The 10,195-nt window shown below is 47.7% G+C and overlaps 1 protein-coding gene across 1 annotated transcript; it reads right to left on the bottom strand.

The window, feature by feature from the left end:
• Positions 1–3,956: 3,956 nt before the first annotated feature.
• On the bottom strand, positions 3,957–9,877 carry LOC133983653 (synaptotagmin-11-like). The gene is made up of 4 exons (XM_062422807.1): positions 9,844–9,877; positions 6,125–7,056; positions 4,444–4,564; positions 3,957–4,267 (listed from the first exon to the last, which is right to left on the bottom strand). Exons 1-4 carry the CDS (start codon positions 9,875–9,877, stop codon positions 3,957–3,959), a joined length of 1,398 nt encoding a protein of 465 aa, XP_062278791.1.
• Positions 9,878–10,195: the final 318 nt, after the last annotated feature.

Genomic DNA, 10,195 nt, shown 5'->3' on the forward strand with positions numbered 1-10,195 from the left:
GTGTGTGTCTCTGTGTGTGTGTGTGTGCATGTGTGTGTGAGAGAGTCTGTGTGTGTGTGTGCATGTGTGTGTGTGCATGTGTGTGAGAGAGTCTGTGTGTGTGTGTGAGTGTGCATGTGTGTGTGTGTGTGCATGTGTGTGAGAGTCTGTGTGTGCGTGTGCATGTGTGTGTGTGTGAGAGTCTGTGTGTGTGTGAGTATGCATGTGTGTGTGCATGTGTGTATGAGAGAGTCTGTGTGTGTGAGTGTGCATGTGTGTGTGTCTGTGTGTGTGTCTGTGTGTGTGTGAGTGTCTGTGTGTGTGTGAGTGTCTGTGTATGTGTGTGTGTGCATGTGTGTGTGTCTGTGTGTGTGTGTGTGTATTTATATATTTACTGCAGTATTATAGATACTATATATTTATATTTATATTTATTTATTTAGAGAAGAAACGAGTCGTGTCACAGCCTTCATGGCTAACTTGTTTTTATTTGCACGTTAACAGAGGTTAGCATCGTTAGCATCGTTAGCATCATTAGCATCGTTAGCATCGTACAGCAGCTCAAACACACAGAAGCTCCGTCAGACAGCAAACATCATCTGTACAAATCTACAGCCGCTCTGCGACCTGGCGGGTTATCGATCGGCGACTCGGCGGGTTATCGATCGTTGACTCTGCGGGTTATCGATCGGCGACTCTGCTGGTTATCGATCGGTGACTCGGCGGGTTATCGATCGTTGACTCTGCGGGTTATCGATCGTTGACTCTGCTGGTTATCGATCGGCGACTCGGCGGGTTATCGATCGTTGACTCTGCGGGTTATCGATCGGCGACTCTGCGGGTTATCGATCGGTGACTCGGCTGGTTATCGATCGGTGACTCGGCTGGTTATCGATCGGTGACTCGGCTGGTTATCGATCGGTGACTCGGCGGCTTATCGATCGGCGACTCTGCGGCTTATCGATCGGTGACTCGGCGGGTTATCGATCGGCGACTCTGCGGGTTATCGATCGGTGACTCGGCTGGTTATCGATCGGCGACTCGGCGGGTTATCGATCGGCGACTCTGCGGGTTATCGATCGGTGACTAGGCGGGTTATCGATCGGCGACTCTGCGGGTTATCGATCGGCGACTCTGCGGGTTATCGATCGGTGACTAGGCGGGTTATCGATCGGCGACTCTGCGGGTTATCGATCGGCGACTCTGCGGGTTATCGATCGGTGACTCGGCGGGTCATCGATCGGCGACTCTGCGGGTTATCGATCGGTGACTCGGCGGGTTATCGATCGGCGACTCTGCGGGTTATCGATCGGCGACTCTGCGGGTTATCGATCAGTGACTCGGCGGGTTACCGATCGGTGACTCGGCGGGTTGTCGATCGGCGACTCGGCGGGTCATCGATCGGTGACTCGGCGGGTTGTCGATCGGCGACTCTGCGGGTTACCGATCGGTGACTCGGCGGGTTGTCGATCGGCGACTCTGCGGGTTACAGATCGGTGACTCGGCGGGTCATCGATCGGTGACTCTGCGGGTTACAGATCGGTGACTCGGCGGGTTATCGATCGGTGACTTGGCGGGTTGTCGATCGGCGACTCGGCGGGTCATCGATCGGCGACTCGGCGGGTCATCGATCGGCGACTCTGCGGGTTACAGATCGGTGACTCGGCGGGTTACCGATCGGTGACTCGGCGGGTTGTCGATCGGCGACTCGGCGGGTCATCGATCGGCGACTCGGCGGGTCATCGATCGGCGACTCTGCGGGTTACAGATCGGTGACTCGGCGGGTCATCGATCGGCGACTCGGCGGGTCATCGATCGACGACTCTGCGGGTTACAGATCGGTGACTCGGCGGGTTATCGATCGGTGACTCGGCGGGTTACTGATCGGTGACTTGGCGGGTTGTCGATCGGTGACTTGGCGGGTTGTCGATCGGCGACTTGGCGGGTTGTCGATCGGCGACTCGGCGGGTTATCGATCGGTGACTCTGCGGGTTATCGATCGGTGACTTGGCGGGTTATCGATCGGCGACTCGGCGGCTTATCGATCGGTGACTCGGCTGGTTATCGATCGGCGACTCGGCGGGTTGTCGATCGGCGACTCGGCTGGTTATCGATCGGTGACTCGGCTGGTCATCGATCGGTGACTCGGCGGGTTATCGATCGGTGACTCGGCTGATTATCGATCGGCGACTCGGCGGGTTATCGATCGGTGACTCTGCGGGTTATCGATCGGTGACTCGGCGGGTTATTGATCGTGACCTCAACGAGTCACTTCAAAATAAAACGTTCAACACTAAAAACTAAATGTTGAATCAGCTGACTGATGACTTCCTGTTCAAACCGCTGCTGAATGAAAATGTACAAAATGACATGAAGAGAAAAGAGATGGAGGCTGAGAGCAAAATCAATAATCAATAATCAATAAACTCTGTTTACACTGTTAATCGTTAGTTTGATCAGATCAGCTGGACTTTAATTAATGAGCTCGTCACCATGGCGACCACACAAACAGCAGGCAGACCAAACAGGAAGTAGTTTCCTGATTGATTCGATAATTTCATGAGTCACTTTATTGATCGATATTGATCACTTCCTGTTTGAAGATTATACACAGATTGAAACTTTATTAACAAACTGAACTCTGAACGTTTAGTCTGAGCTGCAGTGATGAAGATGAAGATGATGAAGTGATGGTGATGATGTGATGATGATGGTGATGATGAAGATGATGGTGGTGATGATGTGATGAAGATGATGGTGGTGATGATGATGTGATGAAGATGATGGTGATGATGAAGGTGATGTGATGAAGATGATGGTGATGATGAAGGTGATGTGATGAAGATGATGGTGATGATGATGGTGATGTGATGAAGATGATGGTGATGATGATGATGAAGGTGATGTGATGAAGATGTGTAGAATATTAACTTCACATATTTATTTCGTACAGTCGTCTGATGTTAACGAGCTGATCTGCTCTCAGCTGATGATGAAGATGATGAGGATGAAGATGATATTAGTGGAATTGGTTCATGCTACAAACATTTTATTTTACATGTTGTCAGTCTGGATACTGCTCATCTTCATCATCGTCTTCAGTTCATTGATCGATCAGTGGAGCTGCTCCAGGACCAATCAGAGGACTAGCAGGTGTGAGCGCAGCCTCTGATTGGCTCTCCTGAACAGAACTGACGTTATCAGTCAGAGTGATGTCAGAGTGATGTCAGAGTGATGTCAGAGTGATGTCAGCAGCTCTTCTTTTGGTTTTTTCAGACAGACATGCGATGAACTGCATGACAACAACAGCAGGAGGGGAATCTTTTTTTCTTCTTAGTTTTTTGGATCGTATTCGAGCATTCCTTCTGATGATGTCATCAATCTTTAATTATGACGTCATGTTTGTGTTTGAAAAGCAGCCGATTGGCCGGCTGTTAGAGACAGAAAGAGAGAGTGTTGGAAGAGAGTTCACACTGACCCTGAACACAGCTTTAGCAGAAAGTAGTTCCTGGCTGAGCGCTGGCGGAGGGATACGGTCACAGCGCCACCAGCTGGCGGATTCAGACTCCGCCTGTTTTACTGATGACTCATCAGGAGCTGACCAATCAGCAGCTGCGGACTAAAAGCTGTTAATATAATATTTAATTACATGTTAATGATTAATTATATTAAGTTTTAGTGAGGTCAGAGGTCACAGTCAGGGTGAGTGGCACTTTAATTCTAATATTCAGCATGACGTCGTCCGACAGTGACGATGCGTTCAGGGTCAGTGTGGAGTGTAGGAACATGTGAGCAGGTCAGTGTTTGTTAGTACAGACTTGATATAACACGAACCTGCCCTTTAACTGTGGTGTGTATATATGTGTGTGTGTGTGTGTGTGTGTGTGTGTGGTACACTCAGTCTTTATTTCCCAGTGCTTTCACTGGTTGAGTCCCAGCCACGTGTTGCTGCCGGCTGGTTTCGGCGTGTTTCCTCCTCAGTATTCGCTCAGGTTGTGCCATTTGGAGATCTGCCGGCGGGGGTTCTCGCAGACTTCCCGCCAGTGGGAGGCACCGGTGGGGGCGGGGCTGTGCAGGCCGAGCAGCAGGCGGCCGAGGACCTCGTTCTTGGTGGTGCGGTCGAAGTCGACCACCAGGAACTCGACGGAGATCTCGGGCAGCAGCTCGGGCGGAATGTCGTAGATGAAAGACTCGTTGAAGACCGGGTTCAGTGTGCACTTCTTCACGTGGGTCTTCTTCTTGGCGATGCGCTTACGGCCGTAGAAGACGTTCACCTTCACGTAGGGGTCTGAGCAGAGAAGAAGAAATCACAGCACGTCACATTAGCGCCCCCCCAGCACAAACTGTACATGTTTAATCCATCTCTTAAAATGACATCATCAGTTTCCTTTCAGACTTTAAACGATTCACTGTTCAGATTCGTTCAGTCGAACACAAACTGTCCTCTGCTGCTGCGCTACTCACTCGCTGACAGGCCGGTGATGTCCATCTTGGGGAGGTGTCGGGCCTTCAGGACGACCACGCTGAGACGATGAGACACCGGCTGGTAGGACAGAGACGCCAGCAGCTCCCCGCGAGTCTCACACTGAAAACACACAGAAACAGGTTCTCTGTTAAGAGCTGCTCCACCTTAAAGCTCAGTCCACCTTAAAGCTCAGCCCACCTTAAAGCTCAGTCCACCTTAAAGCTCAGCCCACCTTAAAGCTCAGTCCACCTTAAAGCTCAGCCCACCTTAATGCTCAGTCCACCTTAAAGCTCAGCCCACCTTAATGCTCAGTCCACCTTAATGCTCAGTCCACCTTAAAGCTCAGTCCACCTTAAAGCACAATCCACCTTAAAGCACAGTTCACCTTAAAGCTCAGTCCACCTTAAAGCTCAGTCCACCTTAAAGCACAATCCACCTTAAAGCTCAGCCCACCTTAAAGCTCAGTCCACCTTAATGCTCAGTCCACCTTAAAGCTCAGCCCACCTTAAAGCTCAGTCCACCTTAAAGCTCAGCCCACCTTAAAGCTCAGTCCACCTTAAAGCTCAGCCCACCTTAATGCTCAGTCCACCTTAATGCTCAGTCCACCTTAAAGCTCAGTCAACCTTAAAGCTCAGTCAACCTTAAGGCTCAGTCAACCTTAAAGCTCAGTCCACCTTAAAGCTCAGTCCACCTTAAAGCTCAGTCAACCTTAAGGCTCAGTCCACATTAAAGCTCAGTCCACCTTGAAGCTCAGTCCACCTTAAAGCTCAGTCCACCTTAAAGCTCAGTCAACCTTAAGGCTCAGTCCACATTAAAGCTCAGTCCACCTTCAAGCTCAGTCCACCTTAAAGCTCAGTCCACCTTAAGTAAGCCTGGTCAGGTGACCAAACATCCAACTTTAACCTGATTAAACATCAACAACAGACACATGTGATGATCCAGACTGTTGCCATGGTGACAACAGCATCAGCAGTTAGTTAGTTAGTAGCCACAGCAGCGGGGGGGGGGTCAGGTCTGATAAGGTTAGTGGGGGAGGGGGGGGTCAGGTCTGATAAGGTTAGTGGGGTGGGGAGCTCCGGTCCTCTGAAATGAGGCCAACCAGGAAGTAACTTAAAGCTGCATTCTATCAAAAGGCCACCAGGGGGCGACCGTTTTGGTGTCAAAAGGACTTCCGTCTCTATACAAGTCAATGGAGAATTCACCAACTTCTCACTTGATTTCTAACCTCAGTAAACGTTTTCAAAATGTGTTTATGGTCTCAATCGCTAGTTTAAAGCCTTCTTCAATGCAGTATGATGTTCATTTGGGACATTTTGGCCTCCCTGATTTTATATGTGACGATAAAGCAGGGTATGCATTAGGGCGTGGCTACGTGGTGATTGACAGGTTGATTGGTTCACAGGTTCAGGAGGGCGCCTCATGCTCCTCCTGATGCCCATATAAGTAGAATCCCTGTTTTTATTTTTCCCAGCATGCACCTGAAATTTTCAAGATGGCGCTGCTCAGATCCGATACTATTGGCCTCCGAGCAGCAGTCCACAAACCAATGGGTGACGTTTATAAACAGTCTGTGGTTCCAGCAGTGACTCAGAATGTGAATATAAACTATAAACTTTATCCAGCAGCTTCCTGTCTGAGTTCAGGATGGCTGTGATTGGTGCGTGCCCCCCCCCCCCTCACCTGCATGTTCCTCTTGGTGATCTGCTGGCTCAGATGGACTCGGCCCGTGCTCGGGTCCACGCCCTTCAGAGGCACCACCGCCTCCCCAATGACATCATCGCGGGCGAAGCGGTCGAAGCTGAGGACCAGGAAGTGCAGCGTGAGCTCGGGCAGCGAGCTGTAGGCGACGCCGTAGAAGGTGAAGGTCTCGTCGAACAGCGGGTCCAGGGTCTTCCTCAGGACCCGGGTCTTCACGCGGTGCTTCTTCTCCGGCAGGATGGTCATCTTCACGTAGGGGTCGGAACTCCCCGCCTGCTCGTCCACGGCGGGGAGGCCGCGGGCCCCCACCACGGTGACCACCAGGGCCTTCTTGGGGAAGTTGTAGTCCACGGTGATGCTGACGGCGCCGAGGCCGGGCTCGGGCTCGGGCTCGGAGGAGGCGGGGGTGAAGGGCGAGGCGGTCTTGCTGCTGGTCTGGCTGCTGCCGGCCGAGCTGCTGTCCAGGCAGCAGTAGTCGGCTCGGACCGGCAGCGCCCGCTCCGTCCGTGCCGGGCCGTGGGGGGGGGTGGCGCCGGCGGGGGGGACCAGGTGGCTCATCTGCAGCTGACCCGGCATATCCAGGATGTTGTTCTCTGCGTCTACCAGCACCATGCCTCTGCCCACCGGGCCCACGCCACGCTCACCGTCGCGCTCGCCGCGGTCGGCGCGCCGCACGCCGCGGACGATCCTCTTGCTGCCGCTGAGGGATTCTGGGTAAATGCTGATGCCCTTCAGCATGTGGATGAACTTGTAGGGCGGGTCCTCGGCGTCGCAGTAACGGTCGCCGTGGAGCTTGTAGCGGCCGGAGACACGAAGGTAACGACGCTGACAGAAAGACCAAAGCAGGACCAGAACCACCACCACCAGAACCAGAACTCCTGCTCCCAGGAAGCCCGCCAGGACCGGAGACATGGCTGCACACAGGAAGGGAAGTGACATCATCAACTCATCAACTGGTTCAACCAATCAGATCATCAGCTGATTAATCAATAACTCAAATACAGAACAGTGATGTCATCAGTGTTTGATTCAATGTCCACAGTGACATCATCCTCAATCATGATGACATCATCCTCAATCATGATGACATCATCTTTGAAGCTGTTGATCAATAAATTATTAATACTATAAATATACAGTAAAGTACTGCAGTATTATAGTGATGTAGTATGCAGTATTACAGTAAAGTACTGCAGTATTATAGTGATGTAGTATGCAGTATTACAGTAAAAGTACTGCAGTATTATAGTGATGTAGTATGCAGTATTACAGTAAAAGTACTGCAGTATTATAGTGATGTAGTATGCAGTATTACAGTAAAAGTACTGCAGTATTATGAGTGATGTAGTATGCAGTATTACAGTAAAAGTACTGCAGTATTATAGTGATGTAGTATGCAGTATTACAGTAAAAGTACTGCAGTATTATAGTGATGTAGTATGCAGTATTACAGTAAAGTACTGCAGTATTATAGTGATGTAGTATGTAGTATTACAGTAAAAGTACTGCAGTATTATAGTGATGTAGTATGCAGTATTACAGTAAAGTACTGCAGTATTATAGTGATGTAGTATGCAGTATTACAGTAAAGTACTGCAGTATTATAGTGATGTAGTATGCAGTATTACAGTAAAAGTACTGCAGTATTATAGTGATGTAGTATGCAGTATTACAGTAAAGTACTGCAGTATTATAGTGATGTAGTATGCAGTATTACAGTAAAGTACTGCAGTATTATGAGTGATGTAGTATGCAGTATTACAGTAAAGTACTGCAGTATTATAGTGATGTAGTATGTAGTATTACAGTAAAGTACTGCAGTATTATGAGCGATGTAGTATGCAGTATTACAGTAAAAGTACTGCAGTATTATAGTGATGTAGTATGCAGTATTACAGTAAAAGTACTGCAGTATTATAGTGATGTAGTATGCAGTATTACAGTAAAGTACTGCAGTATTATGAGTGATGTAGTATGCAGTATTACAGTAAAAGTACTGCAGTATTATAGTGATGTAGTATGCAGTATTACAGTAAAAGTACTGCAGTATTATAGTGATGTAGTATGCAGTATTACAGTAAAGTACTGCAGTATTATAGTGATGTAGTATGCAGTATTATAGTGATGTAGTTAAAGTAGCATCTTTGTTCACTGTGAACAGAGACGTATTGTCCTCACACACACACACACACACACACACACACACACACACATACACACACACACACACACACACACACACACTGCCTGACATCATCACAGCAGCAGTTTACAGAAACATTTTCTATAATAAATAAAACTTTAAACTCTTCTGAGAATCTGAATTTAAACTCAACAAATGTTCATTTTATATTTGAACCTTAATTATTATTTTCATTCATTAACACAGAAGATGATGTCATGGTTGGAAAACAGCTGAGCTCGCTGCCTAGCAACACACAAACACACACAGAGACACACAGAGACACACACAGAGACACACACACACACACAGACACACACAGACACACAAAGACACAAACACACACAGACACACACAGACACACACACACAGAGACACACAGACACACACAGACACACACACACACAGACACACACACACAGACACACACAGACACACACAGAGACACACAGACACACACAGACACACACACACACAGACACACACACACAGACACACACACACACACACAGACACACACACACACACAGAGACACACAGACACACACAGACACACACACACAGACACACACACACAGACACACAAAGACACAAACACACACACACACACACAGACACACACACACACACAGAGACACACAGACACACACACACAGAGACACAGGAGAAAAAATAAAAACATCTGCAGGTACACAGACATGACGTCACCCCATACCCACCCTGACTGTCACGCGCACGCACACTGAGGCCTACGGGAGGCGGGAGCGCGCCGCTCTCCTCCCTTATTTGTATTTGTTGTTTTTATCTGTTGACATGAATCTGATCAATAATCAATAATCAATCAGTTCATGTCGAGTTTAAACGTGTTACTGAATATAAACATATGATCGATTCCTGCTTTAAAAACAGATAATATAATAAAATATAATATAATGTAATAAAATATTATATAATATAATATAATAAAATATAATATAATAAAATATAATATAATAAAATATAATAAAATATAATATAATAAAATATTATATAATAAAATAAAATATAATATAATATAATATAATATAATATAATATAATATAATATAATATAATATAATATAATAAATTAAAATAAAATAAAATATAATATAATATAATATAATATAATATAATATAATATAATATAATAAATTAAAATAAAATAAAATATAATATAATATAATATAATACATTAAAATAAAATAAAATATAATATAATAAAATAAAATAAAATAAAATAAAATAAAATAAAATAAAATAAAATATAATAAAATATAATAAAATAAAATAAAATGCCGATGACGTCGCGGCTCGGTCGGTGTTTGTCTGCAGAGATTTAAGGGCAGCTGTTGGCTCCGTTACCGGGCGGAGACACCGGGAGAAGAGCTGCTGTAACCGGACAGCACCGGAGCAGAGCGGACCGGGAGTGGCCGGTCTGCTCCGGTGCTGCAGGCCGGTGCAGAGGGAGAGGAAGAGGAGGAAGAGGAGGCCCGTCTCACCGTAGGAGGGTCGCAGCTCCGTGATATCCGCCATTTTGTGTCAGTGGGCAGAAGCGTCCTGAGCTCGCGGACAGAGAAGAAAGGGCACGAGGACACCGACGATCCACCGACGATCCACCGACGATCCACCGACGAGCACCGATCACCGGCCCGGTGCTCCCATACACAACCGACCGCTGCTGAAGGAGGCTCGCGCTGCTGGTCGCGAGGTGCGCAGTGAGGATGCTCGCGCTCGGATGCAGGGAGGCTGCGCGGAGTCGCGAGGAGGCTGAACAAAGCTCGTGTAGTGAGGAGAGGACCGAGAGAAGTCTCACTCTGCAGGAAAAACACAGACCGGCCCTGCTGATCACTG

Source organism: Scomber scombrus, chromosome 7, assembly GCF_963691925.1.
Source record: "Scomber scombrus chromosome 7, fScoSco1.1, whole genome shotgun sequence".
Taxonomy (NCBI): Eukaryota; Metazoa; Chordata; class Actinopteri; order Scombriformes; family Scombridae; genus Scomber; species Scomber scombrus.

Excerpts from the sequence above, each read along its gene's own strand:
- LOC133983653 (XM_062422807.1), bottom strand. The coding sequence starts at position 9,877 with ATGGCGGATATCACGGAGCTGCGACCCTCCTACG. Across the intron at positions 7,057-9,843 it reads GGAGCTGCGACCCTCCTACG|CCATGTCTCCGGTCCTGGCG; the intron begins GTGAGACGGGCC and ends TCCTGTGTGCAG. Across the intron at positions 4,268-4,443 it reads CATCACCGGCCTGTCAGCGA|ACCCCTACGTGAAGGTGAAC; the intron begins GTGAGTAGCGCA and ends TTCTCTGCTCAG.